At 34.8% G+C, this 26,283-nt stretch overlaps 1 protein-coding gene across 1 annotated transcript in view; it reads right to left on the reverse strand.

Moving 5' to 3' along the window:
• Positions 1 to 26,283, reverse strand: part of ST3GAL6 (ST3 beta-galactoside alpha-2,3-sialyltransferase 6) — a 101,854-nt gene that overhangs the window by 42,099 nt on the left and 33,472 nt on the right. The window contains 4 exon segments of the mRNA XM_044669205.1: positions 7,380 to 7,483; positions 11,441 to 11,518; positions 17,513 to 17,621; positions 17,624 to 17,656. Coding sequence (XP_044525140.1) covers positions 7,380 to 7,483; positions 11,441 to 11,518; positions 17,513 to 17,621; positions 17,624 to 17,656 — 324 coding nt within the window.

The following is a 26,283-nucleotide window of genomic DNA, read 5'->3' on the forward strand; positions in this document are numbered from 1 at the left end:
CACAGTATAATCTGTGTTTTAGGAAAAGTGCTTTGGTGGCTAAATGAAGGATAGATTAGAGCAGGGAGAGACCTGAAGAAGACCCACCAGTAGACTATTGCAATAGTCCAAGTATAAGTTGATGAGGACCAGTACCAGAATGAAAGCAGGATCAAAGGAGAGAAGGGAATGTATCAGACAGATGTTGCAAATGTGAAGTCAATAGGTTTTGGCAACAGATTGGATATGGGGAGGTGAGAGTGAGGAAGTGAGGATTACATCTAAGTCTCTATCCTGGGGACTGGGAGGATTTATTGTCCTCAATAGTGTTAGGGAAGTCAGGATGGGAGAGCTTTAAGGGAAAAGATTGTAAATTTAGTTTATACAGAAAGGCAACTTTGAAAGGATTAAGAACTCTGTTTAATGCTATGACAAATCATGATTCTAGGAGGTCAATGATGAAACATGCTGCCCATCTCCTGACAGAGTAAATATGAACTCAGACAGCAGAATGAGATTTATTATTTTGAATAGGAGCAATACAAGAATTTGTTTTACTTGATTATGCATATGCTATAAGGTTTTAAAATGAAAATTAATATTCAATTATATGTATATTGTGTTATGTAATACATAACTATATATGATGTCATATATTATGTTATATAAATATTCCTATGTGATACTATTACATATCATAAAAATGTATATATTGTATATGTATATACAATATATAATATATGTGATATACTAAAATCATTTTCCCATTACTGGCCCCAACCCAACCCCAGGTTATCAAACTGGGTTGGGAACCTTTTTTCTTTTGTTAGGATCTTAAAAGGATTATAGTCAGGGTTGATCAGCCATCAGGAACTCTGACCCATTTTGAAAGTATGCTTGGCCAGTCACAAGGCTGGGGAGCTGGCATCTTCCCCATAAGGCAAAAACCCTCCCCTGTGATGAAAGTAATGAGGTAGGAGTTGACCTCTGTAGTCTACCTCCTCTTTCAAAATATCCACCAATGGGAACTTGTCAGGGGAGGTCCAAAGGCTGAACTATCAAGACAGTTAGAAAGAGGACAGAACTCCCTTTATAAGCAAGAAGTAGGACTCATTCTTTTTTCTCATGGAAGGAGGCTGGCAAAAAGATTCCCTCTTTGTTAATGGAAATTGTATACCCCCATTAATAAAGTGTTATTCTCGGAGAAAGTGTCTCATATTCTTTATTGGTTAAAATCTTAAGGCAACATCCCTACTCAAGAAAGAGAGTGGGGTGGAGAAGAGGAAGAAAGAAATTTTTGTTTTGGAAAAAAAATTAAATTATATTAAAAAATAAAGAAAAACGATGTATTTCATAAATATGGACTTTCTTTTTCTTTTTAAAAGCGTATTACCTCCCCTTTTACACTGAATGTGTGTGTGTGTGTGTCTGTATGTGTATAAAACTATACATGCTATCTTCTGTAGGATTAGGGAAACTGTGAGATAAATATAATTCTGATAAAAGCAACTCCACATCCTCAAATGTTGGATTATATAAATGGACAGCCCTTTTATATTCCTTAATTAACTTATGTATATTTGTGTAGAATTGGGGAAATCTCCTCTTTAAAATCTCTAAATCACCCCCAGAGAATGGTTTATGGTTTATAGCCCTTCACATGCACAATCCCCAGTCTGGCTGAACCACAGTCCTATCCGTGATGGGTAAACTGGTGACAGGAGCTGCTTTAGCCCCTGCAACTTTTTGTTCAGTGTTGGTAATGTCAGTTGCCTTTTGCTTGCTTTCTTCCTTCTTTGGCAAAACTGTTCCCTCAATAACCTCTAGCTGCATGATGGTTCGTGCATCTAGCTCCTTACCTTCCCTAATCTGTTTGTTTATGTCAATTAGTATTTTCATCTCTTCAATTAATGTTTCCAAAGCCAGGTTTGTCACTTCTGCCTTCCCAAATGTAAAGTTTAAAACCTTCCCCAATATCATAAAAGCCCCATAAAATGACACCATCATGGCCATCCCTGATGGTACATAGGCCAGAGCTTCTCCCAGGGGTATGGTCAGCCATTGGCACGAATCATACACCCTGATAATTTCTGTGAAAAATTGAGGGATCATAACAAGCCATAGAGTTGAACAAGCCCTCCAAAGACCATAAAGCAGTATTGCAGTGCACCCCAGAGTAATAATCATTCTGTTAATAAGGTTGGTCATGATGAAACTTTTCACCCTCAGGTTCAAAAAAGAATCCTAGGCTGGCTGGCCAAACTGTAGGATTAGGGAAACTGTGAGATGGCAATGAAATCTCCCCAATCCCAGGTCTTTGGAGAAGCAGGCAGACTTGACTGGATAGGAGGGGCAAGAGCCTGTGGAGCACTCCTTCACACACCCCCACCCCCCAAGGAGTTGGAAGTCAGTTAACTGTCTGGTTATGGAGAATAATCTAGCTTGGTAACTTCTGGGCCAAGATGGTAAGTGGATAAAGATTAAACCCCTTGTGATAATATCTTTCTCTGTATGTATTATTTCCCCACAGGATAAAATAGGTGAGGTTTGATGTCTTAAGAGTATCCCACTGGCTCAGAAGTTAGGATCAACTTCAACGCTACTAGTAAGAGGAACTTGGCTTATGGAGGATGTGATTATTTCCCCAAATTATCTGTATCCAAACACTGTTCCTAGATGATAAGGGTTTAATGATATCTGGGAATAGGAAGGGGGGAAATGGTTTAGGAATGATAGGTAAGAGGAAGCTACCTAAACAGCTATGTCAAATAAGCAGCCCCTTCCCCCCAAAGGGGGAAATGTATCTTGAATGGCTGACCTCCTATTAAGCCCCTAATAATCTTCTTTCTAAAACTAAATAGCTAAACTAAGGTAGACTTTGGTCTTGCTTGAAGGTCTAACAAAGTAAAGCAGCTGTGGCTGTCAGAATGACTCCAGCAGATACACAGAGAGTATGTGTGCCCAGAGCCCAGAGCCAAGAATCAGGCCCTTGCAAGAAGGGTGACCTCCAGGATTCCAGCTGCCTTTAACTGCCCCCTCTCTTAGAGTTCTGGGGGGCACTATAGAATTCTGCGATGCAGCTTGAACCCCTCTCAGAAATATGGATCCCACACTTCTCATCAGAGAATCGGTTTAACAGAAATGTATGCTACTTTCAAGAGATATACACACCCAATGCAGCATGCAAACAGTTATGAAAATGCAATTTCTAGGATTTCTAAACACCTGAGTTACAATGAATTTTTTTAGGGGTTGGAGGAAAGGGAATCAAAGAAACATAACCATTTTGATTTTTCCTTATAGGTATAAACATTTCCAGACTTTATTGTAAACTTTTAATTTTTAACCTAAAAGCACACTATTTATAGTACTAATTAATAGTATTTCTAGTCTCCATTCCTTATTAAATTTAACATGGTGGAGTTTTACCCTATTTCTTTCTTTCCCTCACTTTCTGAACTTTCTTTTGCTCTTTTCTATACATTTGATATTGTTATTGATATTCTTTTTTTCTTTTCTATTTGTGTTGCATTATTATCACTACCTCCACTTTGCCTCCAAACAGAGAAAGGCCTTCCCTTCTAACAAATAAGTATAATTAAGCAAGGCAAATTTGTGTTATATTGCCCCTACCTAAAAATATGTCTCGTTTGACACCTGAAATCTAATATCTACCTGCCAAGAAGGAAGAATCATTCTTCCTCATAAGTCTTCTCTAGTCCTAATTTTTCATTGCATTGATCAGAATTCTTAATTCTTTTAAAGTTGTTTTCTTTAAGATATTATAGTCACTGGACATTGTTCACTGATTCTGCTCACTTCATTCTGCATGAGTTCACACAAGTCTTTCAAGGTTTCTTGCATTTTTTCCTTTTTGTCATCTCATTTGGCATAATTATATTCCATTACAATAACATACCATAATGTCTTCAATTATTATCTAATTGATGAATACTCAGTTGTTTTGTGCTACAGCAAAAAGTATTGCTGTAAATATTTTTGTTTCCCCTCTGTTTAACCTCTTTGGGGCATATGCCTATGAGGGTTATCACCGTTTCAGTAGTGATCCTTGAGATATAGTTGTAAATTGCCTTCCAGAATGTTTAGGACAAGTCAGTTCAACCCATAGTACATCAATGTATTGTACTCCCATTTCTCTTCTACCAATTATTACAGTATTTTATTTTTGTCATCTTTGCCAATCTGATGGGTGGGGAGAAGAATCACAGAGTTGTTTTCATTTGTATTTTGTTATGAATTTGGAACATTTTTACACGATCATCAATAGCTTAATTTTTTTCTTTTGGGATTTGCCTGTTTGTTTTACCTATTGGGGAAATTCATTATTCTTGTTGGATTCTCTACTTGTTTTGAGTATCAGACCAGATCTTAGAAGCGGCTAGATAGTAGATAGAATGCTGGACTCATAATCAGAAGATCTGGCTTCAAATTTTGCCTCAAATACCTACTCTGTGACCCAGGGTGACTCAGGACAAGTCATATGACCTCTATCTGCCTCAATTTCCTCATTTGTAAAATAGAAATAATGAGTACCTACCTTCCAGAGTCATTGTGAGGATTAAATGAGATAACATATGTAAAGTACTTTGCAAACCTTAAAATGACATATGAATATTACCTATTATTAAATTTGCTACAAAGATGTCTTTCAGTTTACTTCTTCCCTTTCTAACTACAATAATCTTTTTTGTACAAAACTTTAACTTTATATCATCAAAGTTATCCATTTTAACCTCATGATCACCTCTATCCTTTATTTAGTCATGAAGATATTTATACATTCTTCTAATTTTTCAAGCTAAAATTTCCTGTTGACTCATAGCATCATTTAGTTCTGTTTCCTCAATTTTATTTTTCAGGGAGGTCACTATTGAGTAATGTTTTCCACCTTCTATTCTAATCCTTTTATTCTCCTTCTACTGTTTTTCTCCAGAGTTCTAATTTCACATTTTTTTTAATCTTTTGCTTCATTTCCTCCAGTCCTTTCTTGCAACTCTTGTGACTAAGCTGTTCTCTTATCTGAGTCTCTGCTTGGATTTTTTGCAGAATACTATCTGTCTTCTGGGTTCAGAAGTCCTTAGTCTTCTCATTTCTTCATCATATTTCTTCATCTGGTCTATCATTTTCTTCAATTTACCAATACCTCATTTTAAATTTCCTCATATCACCATTTCCTTCTGTTTGCTCATACCCCCAGCTTCAATTTCTAGATTGGGATTTTGTACTAAGACCACATTGTGCTCCCTCTCATCCTCTTAGATGGGGGTGGCAGGTCCTGCTTGGTCTCCTCTCTTCTTTAGTTTGAATGCTATTGACATTCTTTATGGAATAGCGAGGAGGAGACCCCGTCCTCTGTCAGAATCCCTGGTTGCTGGTTCTTTCTCTTGGTATCCCTAAGAAAGTTTTGGCCTTGACCTGCATTTTGTCTCCTCCTTGAAAAAATGTCCAACCTACAGTTGGCTCTGTATGCTGTCATGACTCAGACAAGCCCCAACCAGATATGAATTGTGAGTTCTCAAGCAAGATGCCTGGTGTTTCTGCTGCCCAGGAACTGCATTAATCCTGACCAGGACACTGATTGCCAGAGCGCTGTAGCCTCATTCTCCCTTTGATAATCTCCATTTCATGTTTACCTTGTAAAATTCTGGATTGGATAAAATCACAAGATTTTAGGTTTGGAGCTTGAAGGGAATTTTCTAGGTGTTTTTTTCCTTTTTCATCATTCCTTCTGGTGCACTTTTCAAACATTTTTAGGTTTCTCTAGCACCTTTCCTGTTGTCATCTTAACCATACGTACTTCCTCTTTTTTTAAGCAGAGAAAAAGTCCTATACTTGCAACTTCAGAAATCAATGGACCTGTTTCAATTCACGGTATTACAGTCAGAGCAACAAAGAATTAGAAATACAGAGATTGATATTCCAGTCACAGTTCTACCATCCACTCTATGACCTGTGGTTAGTTATTTAACTTTGCTGGTCTAGTACCTTCCTTCATTTGTGAAATGAAAAGATCCAAAAATATCATGTTTAAGAACTTTTTCATTTTAACAATTTTACAATTATGTGATAGTAAAAGTTCAGAATGACAAAATAGTTTTTAAAGCATTTTGAATTTTAAAAACTTGACTTCTTAGGAGATTTAATATCATTTCTGAATAGAATTAAAATCTTTAGAGGCTTTTGTAATTATCTTATTAAATAGAGAAGTATCACACGTAATGAACACATTCACTGTATGGAATCAAATCTTACTTCCAAAATAGTTAAAGTAAACTGAAATTACGGGTGTGCTGAAGCCAGTTTAGTGAAAGCTGATTGTTAAATCTTTGGCATGAGCATTTACACTTTAGAAATAGGTGAACACTAGAAACTGGGGCTTGATTTACTATTTTGATGACTATCTACTCTTAAGAAAATGATAGGTAAGATATTAATCATTAATGAATTAAAATTAGTTTAAATTAGATTATGATTAGACTAAAATTAAAATCAGTTGTGTTTCCTCCAGAGATCCAGTTATTAAAATTTACCAGCACATTCTTGGCTGAAATATATGCTCCATATTTCCACTATTAATTTGATTAGCAAAGTTTTTTTCCATAAACAGAATAATAACCTTCAGGGATATATGTACAGTAAGTTCCAAATTTATCCTTGAAAAGAAGTTTCACACTAGCTACTAAATCATCACAGTGTGGTAAACACCTTGATATCCAAGAGGGGAGGATAATTTGATTGGCATCATTTAACAAATATCACAAGTTTTACATCATTTGAACAAGGGTTGTCATTTCAATCTTGTAACTGAATAAAATAACCTAAAATAGTAAATGATAGAATGGTTAAACTAGGATATAAAAACAAATGCCTGTATAGAGCCACATCCACTGTTGACCTAAAACAGTTTAAGTAACAAAAATGGTAGCAGTGGTGGTGGAAGCTGTTAGTGATCTTTCTGTAGTACTTTAAAGTTTGACAACCACTTTAAGTACATAATCTCAAGGTTCATAACATAGTTCACAATAATCTTATGAGTAAGTACTATTATTATTCCCATTCTCCATTTGAGGAAACCAAGGCATGACCAAAGTTGCCATTAGTCACATTACCAATAAGTCTAGGAGTTAGGATTCAAATCTAGATTTTCCTGACTTCACATCCAGTGTTTTTTCCACAAAACACCATCTTTCCACTAAATGGCATGCTGACACCTCTGCAAACATAGGCCGAAATATGCTCAAGTCTTCTCAGAAACATTAGAAGATTAGAAGCTGCTTACCAGAGAAGACAAAAAAATCTATCTTTTGGATGTCATTAAAATAAAGTTTTCATAAACCATTTCTACTGCAATAAGACTGAATAAGAAAAGGATTACTGACCTGACTTTTTTACTCCATAGGGTAGTGCAATCTTATCACTTTCATGAAAAGCAGCTATCGCATTTAATTCACTTGTACACATGAAAGGATATATTCCATGATAACTAAGAAAGTGAAAAAAATTTGATTTTATTAAATATTATATTAGCTTGATAAAGTTAATTCATAATTTCCAAATTGTTTCACTTTGTTGTGATTACACCAACATGTCAAGTCATTTCTTAAATTCTTACAGTGTGCCAGGCTTGGTTGGTACACCTTAAAGCTTAATAGTTTTAAAGCTTTAATATTAGAAGTCAATTATAGATATTAAATGACCATGATAGTAAAATGATCACTAGTAATAATCATTATCAACAATCAAAAATGTTTAAATTAAAATGTAATGTTAAATATTATAAAGTAATATTTTATTAAAGATTTAATAGTTTAGAATTACAGTAAGACTTTTGGGATACACAGTATATAAACTATTAGGTACTTTGTAGAAATGTTTACCTAGGTATGCAGATACACTCACATACGTGTCTATATACACACATTTAAACTAAGAAGTTAGAAGATTCTCGCCAAATCAAAAAGGAAGTATACGATTAGTGCTAGGAATAACATACTCAGTCAGTCAAATTCTGACTTGTGATTCATACAGAATGGATTTGGACCATGATATTGTTATAGTAAAGGAAAAAATATCAATTAGAAGAAAGGATAAAGATGATAATATATGGCCCATGGTTAGAAAATCTCCAACATGGCCTATTTCAAATAAGCTACTGACTGCAAAATATGTGGAAATGGGTTAATAAAAACATTGATGTGGATTAAAAATTTTTCCTATGGAAGTCGAATGAATGTAAAATGATTGGCACAATGAGGAAGCACAAAAAGCCCAGAAATCATATTCTTGCAAAATAGAAGAACTATGGCAGCCAAGCATAAAAGATGTGGATTAAAAACTCATCCATTGGGCAGCTAAGTAGTACAATGGATGGCGTACTAAGCCTGGAGATGGGAGGTCTTGGGTTCAAATATGGCCTCAATCACTTTCTCACTGGGTGCCCCTGGACAAGTTATTTAACCACAACTGCCTAGCCCTTGCTGCTCTTCTGATTTGGAATTAATATGAAGATGGAAGGTAAGATTTTTTTTTAAAAGAAAGGAAAAAAACCTCATATCTATAAAATGTTGCAGATGAAGAAAATTAGAAGCAGCATTGCCCAAAAATAGTGAGGCCTGGAAGTGAAACCATTCAAAGAAATGTGATATGAGCTCAAATTAAGCCAACCCACCCTAAGAATATCAAAGATGAAATTAGAAAGACTGCAAACAAAAACCAGAACAGCTCTGATATAATTTTTCTAACAAAGTATTGGCTTTGTCATTTAGAGCAGGAACACAACAATTTATCCCTAATGGAAAAGGAAGCTAAATAAAAGTAAGGACCAGTCAAGTAAAAGGGGAAAATCGTTCTGTTTTCAAAAGTGTTAAAAAACTAGATTCTATAAATGAGGTTATAAAGAGGAAGACTTTGAATACTAGGGGGAAAATATCAGAGTACTATATTTTAAAAAAGATAATCAAGAAGATGGAAATAATAAGTGACTCATAAAGCTACTCTTATCTCTATGAAATACTTTAATTCATTTTTTTGAAAAATCTTTATGAGAATCATTTATACTTGTATTTGATCAGTAAATATTTAACAAATGGTAGGCATTATCCTGTATATCTTGGATAGAAAAACAAAAATGAAACGTCCATACCACCATGCTTATTATATTCTACTGGGAAAGATATGTGCACATATAATAGCAAACAGTTATAAAGATTTCAGAAACTTCACTTATATTAGCTTATTTGAGGCTCACAATCACCCTATGAATTAGGTGCTACCATTATCCCCATTTTGGGGAGCTGGATGGTACAGTGGTTTGTTAAAGCTCTAGGCCAGGAGTCAGGAAGATTTTTATTCCAAATCTAGCCTCAGATGCTTACTCTGTGCATGACCCTGGGCAAGTCACTTTAACCCTGTTTGCCTCAGTTTCCTCCTCTGTAAAATGAGCTGGAGAAGGAAATGGCAAACTGTTCTAGTATACTTTGAGGGTCACAAAGAGTTAGACATGGCTGAAAATGATTCAACAACTATTATCCTTCATTTTATAGAGGAGGAAACTGAGGCTTTTATATACTCTTTATCAATGAGGCCAAATCGATGTCTAATATAAATACATACAAAATAAACACAAAGTAATTTGAAGAGGGAGGCATAAGTACCAGGTGGACTTGGGAAAGACTTCATGTAAGAAATAATATTTGAGTTGAGCCTTGAAAGAAACTAGAATACACCCCCATGTATGTATATATGTTATATTTATGTAAAATTTTTCTTATAATGAAATTAATATCAGTAATTTCCATATGAAATTCTAAAACCATTAATTTTAGCTTTTTAAATTTTTTATTTTTCATAATTCTTAATTATTAAGTATTTTTAAAGTACATTAAAAAGCAACCTGGCAGTACCACCACTGCCCTGTTTATCTATGTTTCCTTCTGAACTTCCATCTGTACTCTATATATTTGCTAATGTTTCATTAACACTTTATTTTTCCCCACGATTCCTTCTACCCCTTACAAATCTCTCCTTTCCCTTTTAACAAAATATAGTGAGGCAAAACAAATTCATGGCCAAATATGTTTCTGGGGTCAGCCCATTACCTCTCTTTGGGAAGCACACTTCATCATCTGTCTTCTGAATGTGTGGCTAGTTGTTGTACTGATCAGATTTCTTAAGTCTTTCAAAATTATTTTCCTTTAAATTGATATTTTTGTTGTTGTTCAGTTGTTTTCAGTCATGTCCCACTCTTCATGATTTCATTTGGGGTTTTCTTGGCAAAGATACTGGGGTGGTTTGCCACTTCCTTCTCCAGTTCATTTTACAGATGAGGAAACTGAGGCACACAAGCTTAAGTGATTTGCCCAGAATCATACAGCTAATAAAAGTGTCTGAGGCCAGATTTGAATTCATTAATTTATTTTTATTTTTTATTTTTTTCCTAAAAGCCTTACCTTCTCTCTTAGAATCAATACTGTGTATTGGTTCCAAGGCAGAAGAGCGGTAAGGGCCAGGCAATGGGGGTTAAGTGACTTGCCCAGGGTCACACAGGTAGGAAGTATCTGAGGCCAGATTTGAACCCAGGATCTTCTATCTCTGGCCTGGCTCTCAGTCTACTGCCCCACCAGATTTGAATTTAGATAGAGGAGTCTTCCTGGCTCCAGACTTGGCACTCCATCCATTGGACCATCCAGTTGTCCCATATACCACTGGACATGCTTAATAGACTGTTTTGTTTGGGATTCTTGTTGGTGGGTAAAAATGATTCACTGAAAGTGAAAACAATTTTTTAAGGTATCAATACATTTTTTAAAAAAAATTTAAGTGAGATGAAGAAGTACAAATATTTGACCTTAAACACAAAACTGATGTTTCCAACCACTTTATACTATCAGAGTAGGGAATGTTTCAGCACTTCTTATTTTTGGGTCGTTATACAGATATGAGAGAGTTAAGGTGAATCAAGGAAAGAAATGGCTATTGTTTTTGATAAATTCACTTTATTTCCTTCTGACTATACTCATACCTTTAGGCAGGTTGGTTAAGATTTATGCTATGTGTAGATTATTAGAAGACAATGAAAATCAGGATATATTTCTAAGCTTAAAAGTCATCTCTGAAAGCAAGAAACAGAAGGGGAGAATTAGGGAATAACAGAGCATCAGAGAGAATTATTTTTTAAAGAAAAGCTGCCAAATGATTGATCTTTTTTAGACAGATCCTGGCTAACCCCACTCAGGCCAATAGGCCCAAATTTCAGAGTTCTTTAGAGTCTGAATAAATCTGTAAAATTCTCTTTCTACAACTAACAAGCAACAGTTTACTTCTGGTTGACAGTGTGACAATGTGACTATTATTTGCATCTGCCTCAAAGAAAAGGAACAGGAGAAAAATGGCTTGGAGTTAAAACAGTGACCACATCCCACATTTCCCTTTTGAATTTTACCTCAGTAGAGACTCAAAAGCTGGCTTCAATGAACAAGACAGCAACATAGGCGACCTTTTCATTTCTATAGTCCGTAGCCTATGAGACAAAAGCAGGAAATAATTTGATAGTCTGCTGGTCTGTCAAAAGGAAAACGAATTATTTGGTAACCTCAGTCACTTCTCTTAGAATTATTTTTCCTTCCCCAGACTGTGATTTCATTGTCATAAGGAACTCTCTGTAACTATGCAGATAAGTAACTTTTGAGCTTCTAATTATTAGAATAGACAAAAGGTATCAATTGTGGCCCACAACAGTTCCAAGCATCTGAGAACATGATTTAAACATAATGGGGAAATGTTTAACAAAGTCAATAAAAATATAATAGGACACAGATAATTTTAACACATGGCTAAGTCAAGGCATGACCACCAGGAAGGAATCATTATGTACAGTTATCGGCCTCTGTTTCTATTTTATTTTGACATCACTTGCCTGGAGAAGCACCAATAAATTATAGTAAATTACCCAGGTTCACACAGGCTAGTCTATGTAAAATGTAGAATTTGACCACATTCCTTGAGTCTGAGACCAGCTCTATCTACTATACCCTGTTCTGGTGCCTTTTTTTTTTTTTTAGAACTGCCCATCATATACTTGATATCTTTCAGATATGATCTATATTTTATATCTATATTTTATATTTATATTTTATATCTTTCAGGTATGATCTATATTTTATATCTATATTTTATTAACATAAGCAGAGGGAAGAAGTCTGGTTAACCAATCACCTCCAGGAATTACCCTAGTAATAGCAGAAACTAAGAGCAAATAGAACGTGATTCAATTCAGTAAACATTTATTAAATGTGCCAGGTACTAAACTAAGCACTGGGGAGATTTTTTTTTAAAGGCAAAAGACAGTCTCTGCTCTCAAGGAGCTTAGAATTTAATAGGGGAGACAACATGCAAACAAATACACACAAGGCAAGCTCCATAGAAGACAATTTTAAAATAATAATAAATTAATGATATATAATATACATTAATATAATAGCAATATATTAATATATAATAATAAAATAAATAAATAAAAGGATAAATAAATTTAAAATTTAAAAAGGAAAAAGCACTGGATTTTGTGAAATTAGAATCTGTTACCTTAAAAACTATGATTCCCCAATAAAAACTATGATTCCCCAGTAAAAACTATGATTCCCAGAACCCTACTCACTTCCTGTCATTATGTGCTGATGTAGACAGGGCAAAAATTGGGTGGAATTCCGTGTCTAGCATTCTTTTTTGCAGCTTTGGTGGAGCGGGCATTTTGAGCAGGTAGAAAACTTAGTCATGTGGTTCTATTTTGACAGATAATAAACTTTTAAAAATAATACTTAAAGTATTTAACTTTAACTTTTACAAATTAAGAGAAGTTACGGAAGGTGAGTTCAGAGATCTCCTAGAAAGTAGGATCTGAGTTCAGAGAAAGAGTGACCTGAAGACTGTGGAGGGATAGAAAATGAAGAGCTAGGAATAGAATAAAAATTGGGGAATAGAAGGGGAAAAAATCTCCCTCATTTGGTCTCACACCAAGTTGTCTAAACAAACACTGAAGAACAGAAAATGGAAGGACAGAAATCTTACAAACAAAAGCTGAGCATCTTCTGGGCATATTGAGTTTGGCTGAAAGAATTTTAAGAATCATCAAAACTTGAGGTAGAGGGGAATTCATTCCAACCAGTCAATTCAATGACTCTTACCCTCATACCCTCCCCAACTCTGCTGGAGGGTCCCCAGGATCTCTATTTCATTTTAACCCTTAGGTCCATTCAGGCTCCTTGCTATATAGAAAAGATACCCTAATCTACCCTAAGGACTTCTAGGACACTTAAAGGTGTTCTCCTGAATTTGTTGTCTCTCCCAATTAAAATGCAAGTTCAATGACATCAGGGACTGTTTTCTTTATATTTGTGTTCCTAGCACTTAAGTATAGTGCTTGGCACATAATGCGTAATGATTTTTTTTTCTTTCCTTCATCACTACAAACAGCATGTATATCCTTTATATAGCATCCCTGGGTAAGCAGTTAATTAGTATCTGCACATAGATTTCCAGTGATAGAGAATTCATTATCATCTTACAAGGTCGTCTAGCTTGAGACAATATTCATTCCTAGAGAGTTTTCCTTTTTATTCATTTGGTTGGTTGGTTTCGCTTTTTGGTAGAAATTGAGGAAGGAAATGAGAAAAAAAACAGAAAGGCTCTGCAGTGCCCTAGCAGAGAGGAAGAGCGGCTAGCCAGGAACCTTATCTCAAGGTCTTTCTCCTGAGAAGTGTCTTGGGATCCCCGGGTGTGCTCAGAGTCTCAGTGTGAGAATCTGGCAGCTTTGAGGAAAGGAAGGCAAATTGAGGCTGAATTTCAAAGGAAAAAAAAAAAGGGATAAATAGTAGTCATAGTCAAAAGGAAGAGGCAAAAAGAGGATGTTGAAGACTCGCTTCTAGAGTTCCCCAGACTGGCTTTTAATTGCTTGTTTAGATTCTGAAGTATGTGCACAAGATGGTGCAAGATTGAGAGACCATGCTATATTCAATACAATTGAATTAAAATTGCTAGATGGTGCAATAGAGCACTGGGCTTGGAATCAAGAAGACTCCTCTTCCTGAGTTCAAATCTGGTATGACTCTGGGCAAGCCATTTAGCCCTGTTTGCCTCAGTTTCTTCATCTGTAAAATAAGCTAAAGAAGGAAATGGAAAACCACTCCAGTGTCTTTGTCAAGAAAACCCCCAAATGGGATCACACAGAGTCAGGCATGATTGAAATGATTGAACAACAAACAACATTTATTAGGTCTACTCTGGACATTGTACCATGTTAAGGAATATGACAATGATTATAATTATAATCCTATTATAATTAATATATAAATTATGTTATATATGTAATATAAAAATTATAATTTTTGTCCTCATGGAGTTTGACATTCTACTGAGGAAACATAAACACATGCAATAAACATGAGGTAAGGGAAATTGTGTGGGAAAAGAACATTGAAAATTGAGGTTGGAGGTCTTGGAAGACTTCGTGGAAGACAAGGCACCTGAGTTCAACCTTGAAGAAAGACAGGAATTCTTAGAAGCAAAAATAGGGAGAAAAATTGTGCAGTCACAAGTAGGAGAATATGGAGCTTCAAGGGCTTTTAGCAACTAGTTGCCCAGCTTGTCTGGAATGCAAAGCTCATGAGAGTGAGCAGTCATGGAAAATCAGCATAGAGATTGGTTTCAAAAGCCACACTAAAGAATGTGGCCTTTGTCCTGTCAGGAATGAGGAGTTTCTGAAGGATTCTAAGCATGGGATTAACACTGTCAGGCTCAGTCCTCAGGGGAATTATTTTTTAGCCACGTAAGGATGTTTTGTGGCATGGACAAGACTAAGGAGAATCAAGGATGATTCCATAGCTAGGAGCCTGAGTTAGTGGGAATCTGGTAAACAGAAATACTGAAGCTTGAGGTCAAGGCAGCTTTACAAGGGGAGAGAGAATGTACAACATAATGAAGCAACAGTAAAGGTTGAAGAAGGACAGATTTAGGTTGTTTGATGTAAGAGAGGGAAAAAAAGGCTTTAATAATTGGAGTTGCCAAAGAGTAGAATGGGAGGTGGAAGGCTCCCATTGATGGAGGTCTTAAAAAATGTCAAATGAGTACTTTGCCAGGTTTGATATAGTCTAGGTTCTTGTCTGGCATTGGATTCTGCTGCAATTTCTTTAGTACGAGGTGGTCTGAAAGGAACTTGATCTGACTGAGGGCCAGGATTGCTCTGGTTTAATTTTCTTTGGGGATTATGAAATCCCAAATGTGCCTCAGAGTGACTTTAGGATCTAGCCTGAGCCTCATTCCAGATTCATGAGATCCCTTCTGCAACTAAAACCAAAAGCTTGACTCTGGAATTGTTTTAGCATCCCCAATCTAAAACAGTATGGAAGGGTGGGAGGGGAAAAAAGAGAGATTTTCATGGAAAAGGTGGTTTTAAATGGAAAATACTTGTGTGTAAAGTATAGACATATCTAGGAGTGTTCTGGAGTCAGTTTCAATTGGATGGTGAGAGTCAATTGTTAGATTTTCATTGGGAAAATTTATATATCTGAAATCAGTCAATGTTATAAATCAGTTATTATTATAATTGTCTAGACTTAGGAGAGTGACAAATAAACTGTTAATTATGTGGATTAAACTTAAAAATGTGTTCTGCATATATTTTTGTCTTAGAGAGTCAGTTGTTAAATATTAACCAGGACATCTCTTGCATATTTAACATAAATATCAGTGATGGATCAATCAAGTTTCTTTCTCTCCCTCTACTTCCTATTCTGTTATCTCTGCCAGAGCAAAGAAGAGAACTGAGCACTGGGTCCTTTGTTTCTGAAGAGTGCTTAAGGATTCACTAAGTGCATTTATTTCCCTCCCTTTCTACCTAAGAAGCATTTTATAGTTATTGATGCATAAGGAAGTAAGGAACTAAATGTGTAAGCAGAGTTTAAATATATTATTAGCTTTTAAATACAAGCTAAGGAAGAACAAGTTAGGACTTAGTGGTAAGCCAAAGCATTAGTAGTTTTGTTTTGTTTTTTTCCCCACGCAAAAGGAAGCTGGCATTTAATTTATTTCAACTTAATGGTCAAGGTCACATGCTCTGTATTTTAAAGGTCATTGAAAGTTGTTTCTAATCACAGATCTTTGGGTACTAAGAATGGGGAAAAATGTTGCCCAAACTAATGCTGAAAAAGAAAATTCTCTCTGGGAAAATTTTCACTCTATCAAAAATGCACCTATATATTCAGTCTTCAATATATGATGTTTCAAAGAAGACTCACTGTATTAAAAATAATTTTGTATAAAATGGAAAGACAATAATCATAAAATAGCTAAAGCCCTCTGCATTACACAAATATTGCAGTTTCATCTGCCTGAACATCATGGGTTTCCAAAAGGAATTGTGAAATGGAAACAAGTAATTTGATTGTTAATTTTTCATGGTCATTTACTTACACATACTTATTACTAAGTCTATCTAAATGAGTATGATTCTGTTCCTTTTGACATAAAGGTGCCGCATCACTTAAAGATAAGCTTAAATTTGATTTTAGTTATTGAATTCCACCAATACCAAAAAGTCAAAGAAGCCACTTCTCCATTAGCTCAAGTAAGTCTAGAGCAAGAGCAGTAAAGTACAATCTATATCTAGGGCAGCTAGGTGGTACAGTGGATTGAGCATTTGACCTGGAGTCTTAAAGATTTCTCTTTCTAATATCAAATCTGGCCTCAGACACCTACTAGCTGTGTGACCCTGGGCAAATCACTTAACCATGATTGCTTCAGTTTCTTCATCTGTAAAATAAGCTGGAAAAGGAAATGTCAGATCACAACAGTATCTTTGCCAAGAAAACTTCAAATGCAGTCACAAAGGTTCAGATATGACTGAAAAATGACTCAGTAACAATTCATCTGTACCATAATGCACTGAAAATTCTTTTGTAATCAGTGATATACTTCAATTACTTTTAACAAAGCATTTTCACATACATTATGAATCATTATGACTCTGTGGTAGGCACTGCAATTGTTATTATTACTCCCATTTCACAGAGAAAGAATTTGAAGCTTAGATTGAGTAATATTCCCTCCTTATAGCTCTTTAAGAAATGTATCTCGGTTTCTTGTTATTAAATCACATGCTTTTTCCATGATACTGTTCTATCTTTCTTCTCACTATACCACAATGCTAATTGCTTGCTTTTTTTTTTAAGTCATTTGAGAAAAAAAGAGAGAAAAAAAGCCATTTGAGAAAAAAAAAAGAAAAAAAGTCATTTGAAATAAAGGGCTCTGTTTACTAAATTTGATATCTTTATGGATCTAGTTCCACAGCCGAGTTGGTGAGTTTTTTTTTAATTATAATTACTATAAGCCCAGACATGCACAGAGAGTTTCAAGAAGTTCCTGGAGATATTTATCTCTAGAAAAACTTAATCTCAACATATATTTGCAGTAGGCCAAACAATAAAGGTATTCTCTTTTAAGAGAAGAAAATAAAACTTACCAACTGCTACTCTCTCTCCACAGAATGCAATGAAGTACATAATAGAGAAAGATAGAACTCAGAATTATGAACAGCAGATATCTTCTCATTGCTAGCACACCTGAAACAAATGAATGGAATTATGTGTTTGGGATAGCTCTTGGCCTCCAAGGAAAGAAAAGAAAAAAAAAATCATGGTTATTACACATAAGCAAGCATATGGTGAATCTAACCTAATTGTCAATGAACAAATATTAAGAAAAATGACAATGAGGAGATGTATATATATATTGTGAACATCAAAGAAAGAGCAAATGTGGATCTTTCATCATGTGATAGAAAATAAATAATTATAGAGAAATTCCTCTACTAGTTTCCTAAATTTGAAGATTTATTTATTTATTTGTTTTTTTTTTTGTTTTTTTTTTGTGGAATGTTACCTCTGTAATCACCATTGAGCCATAATATGTGGAACTCTAGAATGGAGGAGAACCTAGACTCTGTTGAAGTAATGACTGACCTTAGACAAATCATCGCCTTCTCTAGGCCTCAGCTTTCTCATTTATCAAATGAGGGGTTGAGTTAGTGTGTAATTTGAATGTTACCCTAAAAACTACGATTCCCCAGCAAAAATAGACCCCCAGCAAAACTACGATTCCCAAAATCCAACTCACTTCCTGTCATTACCTGCTGACATAGACAGGAGATAAATTGGGTGGAGTTCTGTGTCTACCTCTCTTTTTTCCTTCCTGTTGGCGGCTTTGGTGGAGTGGGATTTTTGAGCAGGTAGAAAACTTAGTCATGTGGTTCTATTTTGTCAGATAATAAACTTTATAAAAATATAATACTTGAAGTATTGGACATTAATTTTACTCTTACATTAGAAGCATTCTAAAGTTCTTTCCAGATTTCATGTTTGATGAGTTAGTGATATTAAAAAAGTTATTCTTTCTATAGAGAGTTAAAGCAAATCTTTCTCTTTCTAAGTATAGGGAATGAATGAGTTTTCCATTGTCAAAATATTTTCCTATAAGCTTGACATGATTCTTTAAAAAAGTTAATTTTATGATTTGTTCCTTTCCAAGTTCTACACAAATATTTATTTATAGTTTTTAAAATATAGTGGGAAAGGAAACTACTGAAAACCACTTTTCATGTCAAGAATGAAATTTCGTATAATTTTAGATGTCCCATATTACTTAGATGACAATGGTGCCCTACATTAGAGTGCTAGACCTGGATCGGGAAAATTAGAATCTTCCTAGCAGTGGGACTTGGGATAAGTTGTTTAATTTCTGCCTGCCTCTGTTTCCTCAGCTGCAAAATGGAGATACCTTCCCAGTGTTGTTGTGAAGATTGAATAAGATAATATCTGTAAAACGCTTAGCACAGTGCCTGGTACATAGTAGGTACTTAATAATAATGATTAAATATACCAATTATATAATATACTTAATAATAATAATAATAGTTATTTCCTTCCTTCATGGCATATTATAGGCCACGATTAATAATTAATAAATTATATTAATTATATAATGTGTAATAAATTATATAATAAATATAATAAATAAATATTTGTTGACTTGATAATATCCAATATTCATTTGCTATTTTAAGGTTTATAAAACACTTCACAAACATTTTCTCATTTAGATAATAGATGTACCTATTATACATTTTCCAGAAAAATATAAAAAAGTAAATAGCTTATTAAGATTCCATATTAATAAAATAACCAAGAAAATTTTAAAGTCTCCATTTTAAATCTAATTAACTAGTCCAAATTAATTAGTTAATTAATTAGTTTACATATGATATGGCCCATGCACTGTGGTTAGTGTTGCCTTTAAATTCTAATAAATAGTCAGAGAATCCACCCGAAGAACAATGAACTTAAAAAGAGTCAGATTCCCATCTCAATCCTTATTGTATTTAATGGAACCCTGGCCAAGTTATTTCACTATTCAGCCTATTTCCCCATTTGTAAGATCAAGGTTGCTTTCCCCCGCCCCTCCAAAAAAAGTTTTAGAGCAAATGGCAATCCGTATAAATATATGTCTGTATATGTACATAGACACAAGTACAAATAAACATGATGATTAGATTAATGTGATGGATGGACAATGTGTCTCAAAACATAATGCCATTAATATTGCTACTTGAGTTATTTTTCAACTGCTAGTCAATTGAATGACATTTTGTTGTTATTCAGTCTTTTCTATTTTGTAAAAGACTTTTTGTGCCCACATTTGGGTTTTTCTTGGCAAAGATCTAAAGAGATTTGCCATTTCTTTCTCTAGCTCATTTTCCAGATGAGGAAGCTGAGGGAAACAGGTTTAAATAATTTTGCCCAGGTTCACCCAGCTAGTAAGTATCTGAGGCTGTATTTGAATTCAGGAAGAAGAATTTTCTTGAGTCTAGGCTCAGCACTCTATCCACTACACCATCTTGCCGTTATAAAATTGTCTTTATAACAGTTACAGCCAAAATTACTGTTTCACAAAAACTAGATATTATGAGTGGTAATAAAAAATTGTATCAATATGTTGATAAACCAGAAAACTCTCTATTAACCTGGATATTAATTAATAAAAATTAATAAAAATAAATTAAAATATTTTGGTCAAAAGATGTCTTCTCTACTGCAGGGAGGGAAGAGAAGATAGTTGGGAATTTTAATGTAACCAACAAACAAATAAATTAATAAAATTCTCAAAAGAAGAAAAGGAAAGGAAATTTTAAATTTTACAGCATGGAATAGTGAAAAGAGAGGAGGGTCTTTAAGCCAGGCAGAGCTCTGTATAATATAGCTTGTATAATTCTGGGGGAGTCACTTACCTTCTCTGTGACCCCCAAAATTCCCTGGGGTTATAAATTGTGGAGGAGCTGCCTTGGGAGAGAAAATTTCCTCAGCCAGGAATTTTCTAGATCAATGAAACTACAGAGCCAGTTCTTATTCTTACAAATAGAAGTCTTTGATGGCCCCTGAGGTCCCTTCCAGGTCTGAGTTTAGGATTCTGTGGTAATCTAAGTGTTTATTTATGATCATGAGCCAATGTTATATACAAGGGATTAAAGGGATTCCCACTAAAGATAGGAGAACCAGCTTGCATAGACGAAGGAGCTGACTTTCAAGTCATTCAAATCCTGCCTCTGATACTTCCTACTTAACTTTTCAGTGTTCTAGGCAATCTCCTAAGATTATACCTTATAGAGAATATTCAGACTGCCATTGGTAAAAGAAATTCCCTCACTTGAGAATTCACTACACTAATGAAATCAAATCCATTCTTATGCCACTAAAGATAAAAAAAAACAAGCAGCAAGTATATGCAAGCCATTTCTACTTAACATTTTGACATCTTAGAAATATTGTAAATAAAGACACAGAGAAAAATAAAGAGAATAAATATCAACGATAAAAAGTTAAAATGTTACTTATGGATTATGTGATTGTATGTAGAGAAAAACCAGGACACTCAGCAAAAGAACTGATGCTAGAAATTACTTTAGTAAAATGGCCAGATTTAAATAAATTTGCAATACTCTTCTATATTGGCCAGAGAAACTAAAGAAAAATACCATCTATAATAATGATAATATATTTTTTTAAATTGACAACCAAGGCTAAAGATTGTTTTAACATGTAATTGAGGAAAAAATAAAGTATTATTAGAAAATAAATACATATATTGAATAATTTAGTATTTACCTATAACGATATACATGAAATCTATATAAATGACAACTCATAACATTATAAAGAACAGAAACCTACACATATACTTTTTTTTTTAAAAACCCTTTAACTTCTGTGTATTGGCTCCTAGGTGGAAGAGTGGTAAGGGTAGGCAATGGGAGTCAAGTGACTTGCCCAGGGTCACACAGCTGGGAAGTGTCTGAGGCCAGATTTGAACCTAGGACCTCCCGTCTCTAAGCCTGGCTCTCAATCCACTGAGCTACCCAGCTGCCCCCCTACACATATACTTTTGAGGGAGTAGCGGGGGTGCTGGACCAGTGATTTCATGGGTCTCAGTGAAGAAGCTCCCTCCTCAGATGGCCACATCTGCAGCAGCTGTACAAATTACAAAGTTGCTGCGCAAGTGCCTTGCACAGGGTCACATGACCCAGAATGTGACCTCAGGTCTTCCCACAACTCCTAGGCTGGCTCTCTATCCTCTCTAAACCACAGGATGACTCAGAGGGAAGAATGACTTTTATATTTATGTATTACATAAAATCAATAAATTTGGTTTAGGGGCAATGCTTTCCCCTTATTACACAACACTACTTTTTGTACTAAGAAATGCTATTTGTCCCTGAACTAAATATATAATTATTATGTAAATTAATAATTAATCATGCATCAATTATATAATCAAAAATACGAATTATACTTGTGGTGTTATAATTAACATATTAAATATATACATATTTATACATTATATATACACAGACACATAAATATATACAACACACATATATAACATATACACATTTTTAATAGAGAAGAGCATTCTAGTCCATGAAATACTAGGACATTAATTAAGATGAAAATCATCAATTGTTCCTAGATTATAAAACAGGAATTATTTCTAATAAAAAATTGATTGCAGTCTATATAAATAGAGCACTTAAAATGACTATTTCTTATAACATTAAAATTTGGGAATTAATTTGTCAGACAAATATTTTTAAAAGCACCAAAGGAAATCAATTTAGGAAAAGCAAAATATTCTCATCATGGCATTTGGCTAGTTTGACACAGATATTCCTAGAGATGTAAAACAATTTCTAACTTATTGCTGAAGTAAAACATTATTTGGTAATTCAGGTCATGATGACATAGCAATGTGCTACAGTCGATCCCTACTGGCTCATGAGCATCAATCGCTAAATTTTCAGGAATTTGGTGCAAAGTTCAACCAGCTCCTGTACCAGTAATGTTATTTGTTGCTACAAAAGCATTGATGTCAACCACAGCAGAGTGTATTTTCACTACATTATTGCCTGTATAAAATGACTATGGCTTTAATAATGACTATTTGAAAGCAAATAATTGCATTTTGTTCTAGTGGTATTATACATGGTGAGAAATAAAATCTGGGGTAGCTACAAAGTTATTAGGAAAATTTCCTTTAGTCATCATTTGCCACTGTTTTAAAGTCATTGATTGTGATTATTGTTTAGCAATTCTGTATCTGATATAAAACAAGTTAATCATTTTTAAATATTTCTGGATAAGATCCATTCTATTTTTTTGCCAATCTAATAAAAAAATCAATCCACATAAAACTCTGTAGCTAAAGAACTTGAAATTTATAATTATTAATATTGGTTGAGCCCTGGGACAAAGAAGGGTGGCATGGAGTTTGTGTACAGCTACTGCTGAATATTACTTTGCATATCCTGTACTCCCTATGCATTTTTCTCATTCTTCATATTTTGGTTTGACAAAGAGATTGGCTAACATTAAGTTCTTGTAATACTTTGCTTTAATGATTGACATTCCTTAAGAATTCAATTGCATTTCAGTCAAAATCAATGAATATGGAGAAAGCATAAAAATCAAATGCACTGTGAGAGTTTAGGAGAATTTAAAGATTGGTACCAGAATGCATGAATTTAAGACTAAGTCAAATAAATTTAAAGATATTGTTTTTGAATCATTTTCAGTTGTGTTTAACTCTCCATGAAGGCCACTGGAGTAGTTTTCCATTTCCTTCTCCAGCTCATTTGACAGATGAAGAAAGTGAGACAAATAGGGTTAAATGATTTGTCCAGGGTTACACAGCCAATGTGTCTCAGGCCAGATTGGAACTCAGGAAGATGAGTCTTCCTGATCCCAGAACTGGTACTCTATTCATTATTTACCTAGATGCCTCAGTTTATAGATACCCCAATTAAATAAAATTAATAAATCCAATGCTCTTCCTAAGAATGTTACTAGAAAATATAATTCAAAGCATGAACTTAGGTGTTTTATCAGACAGAAATTATTAAAGCATTTAAAATTATTTTGATTTATTAGAACTATCTACTTGGCCTTGTAAAGAACTAATTTCACCATAAACAGCTGGTGAAAAAACTGTATCATTGCAGTGAAATTTAAAAACATGACAACAGTATGAACAATTTTCAAGAGTTTGTAGATAATAATGTAGCATGGGTGTTCCAATACTTGGAACTACACAAAAAGCTAACAAGTTAGTGCTATTGCAATCAATAGGGTTGTTGTTTTTTTCATTTTTTATTATCATGCAAAACACAATTCCATATTGGTCATTGTAAGAACACACTCATATATAACCTAAACCCTAAAATAAAACCAAAGATACACTGAAGTGAAAGTTGACTCCAGCAGTCCTTTCTCTGGAGGCAGATAGCATTCCCTATCACAAGACTTTCAGGATCGTCCCAGATCACTGTGTTGCTAAGAGTAGCCAGGTTTCCACAGATTATCATTGCCTAAAATTGCTGTAATTGGGGTCAATGTTCTTCCAGTTTTGTTTGTTTCTCTGCTTCAGTTCCTGCAGATCTCTCCAGCTTTTTTCTGAAATCATCTTGCTTATTATTCTTTATAGTACAATAATATTCAATCACCCATATGTACCATAATTTGTTCATCCACTCCCCAACTGATGGAAATCCCTTCAATTTCCAGTTCTTTAATGCACTCAATAGTGATTAAGCAGAATGAGATTTCAGCCTAATGAATATAAACTGTATATGGGGAGGAAATAATTGAAGGGTACATCTCAAGAATCAATGGCAATAAATTGAGAGAAATGTTAGGGAACTGGGATGCAACTCCTTTTGTGATATCAAAGTTGCATTGCATCCTTAAGTTGGCTTTAGATATAAGAATTAGACAAAAATCAACAAAAGTATTCTGTGAGGATTGAATTGCTCGCCAGCTCCAGGAGGGGGTAAGGAAGAAGGGAAGGAGACAATTTTGATCGTATAACTTTGGAAAACTTAAATGGAAATCTGTTATTTAAAAAAAATAGAAAAAAATATTCTGTGAGAATCAATTAGCTCCACTGAATTTATGATAAAGACTTTTTATGTATTTTATTATTATTTGTAAATTTTATGTTATTTAGTTTGTGTCAGTAAAATTTATGACAAACTCATGATATTATACATGCATGCATTTTTTTGAGTCAGCTTCTAAGTGTCTGCTAGAATATGACTGTATGACAGGATCTAAAAAGGATAACAATTGTAGATAAATAGACTTGTACGAAAATATTTCTAGCTGTGCTTTTTGTGGTGGCAAAAAACTGGAAAATGAGGGTATGCCCTTCAATTGGGGAATGGCTGAACAAATTGTGGTATATGCTGGTGATGGAATACTATTGTGCTAAAAGGAATAATAAACTGGAGGAATTCCACGTAAACTGGAAAGACCTCCAGGAACTGATGCAGAGTGAAAGGAGCAGAGCCAAAAGAACACTGTACCCAGAGACTGATATACTGTGGTAAAATTGAATGTAATGGGCTTCTGTACCAGCAGCAATGCAATGACCCAGGACAGCTCTGAGGGATTTATGGTAAAGAAAACTACCCACATTCAGAGGAAGAACTGCAGGAGTGGAAACATAGAAGAAAAGCAACTGCTTGAACACATGGGTTGAGGCGGACATGATTGGGGATGTAGACTCTAAGGACCACCCCAGGGCAACTATCAATAATATGGAAATAGGTCTTGATCAATGACACATGTTAAAACCAGTGGAAATGAGTACAGGCTATGGGGGGAGAGGCAATGGGGGGAGGGGTGAAGGGGAAAGTAAGAGCATGAATCATGTAACCATGTTAACTTCTCTAAAAAATAAATATAATTAAATGTTAAAAAAAGGGTAACAACTGTAGAGATTAAAATTAATATGCAAAATCTAAGTATTATATTTTATTAAGTTTTATTAATAATAAACTAACATAAAAAAGCTAACTGAAAAGGTACTAACTCAGCCTGCTCTCAAGAGCAAAAGTGGAAGAGGGAGTTGCTACAGAACTAATTAAACAATACATGGAGGCACAGAAGAGATTAAAGGGAATTTTGGAAAATACTAAGGGACTTTTGAGGGATGAAGTTCAAAGTTTCAAAATCTCCATTTATATACAATCCAATAAGAAGGTGTTGGTTGATAATAGATAAGTCAACAGGGACAGCTGGGTAAAAGAAATGAAGAGAACTGGTCCAAGTCCCTGAGCCAAAGATATGACTTTTATTCTGAGAGCTCGAAATACAGGAGCCAGAGGTCTGCAAAGGCACCCAGTTTGGTCTATGCCCTCAAGATTCTGGGTTCCATAGATTTTATTTTATTTTATTTTTTATTTTTTCTTAAAACCCTTATCTTCCATCTTAGAGTCAATACTATGTATTGGTTCTAAGGCAGAAAAGCGATAAGGGTTAGGTAATGGAAGTTAAGTGACTTGCCCAGGGTCACACAGCAAGGAAGTATCTGAGGTCAGATTTGAACCTATGAACCTCCTGTCTCTAGTACTGGCTCTCAGTCCACTGAGCCACCAGCTGCCTCCCTGGGTTCAATAGATTTTATAAGCAAAGCAATGACTCAACAGAGTTTGAGCAGGGCCAGATGTTCAGTTCCGAATGTATGCTAAGAACAGGGTCTATGAAATGGATTTCAGGAATAGATCCCAGTAACAGGCCATCTCCCATTTTCTCTCTCTTTTTCTTGGGTGCCTTAGCTATGAAACCACAGGGCTATGGCCCTAGTTTCCTCCTGTCACAACGTCCAGAGAGTGTGGCAAGGTAAGAG

The sequence above is a fragment of the Gracilinanus agilis genome, chromosome 3 (assembly GCF_016433145.1).
Source record: "Gracilinanus agilis isolate LMUSP501 chromosome 3, AgileGrace, whole genome shotgun sequence".
NCBI lineage: Eukaryota > Metazoa > Chordata > Mammalia > Didelphimorphia > Didelphidae > Gracilinanus > Gracilinanus agilis.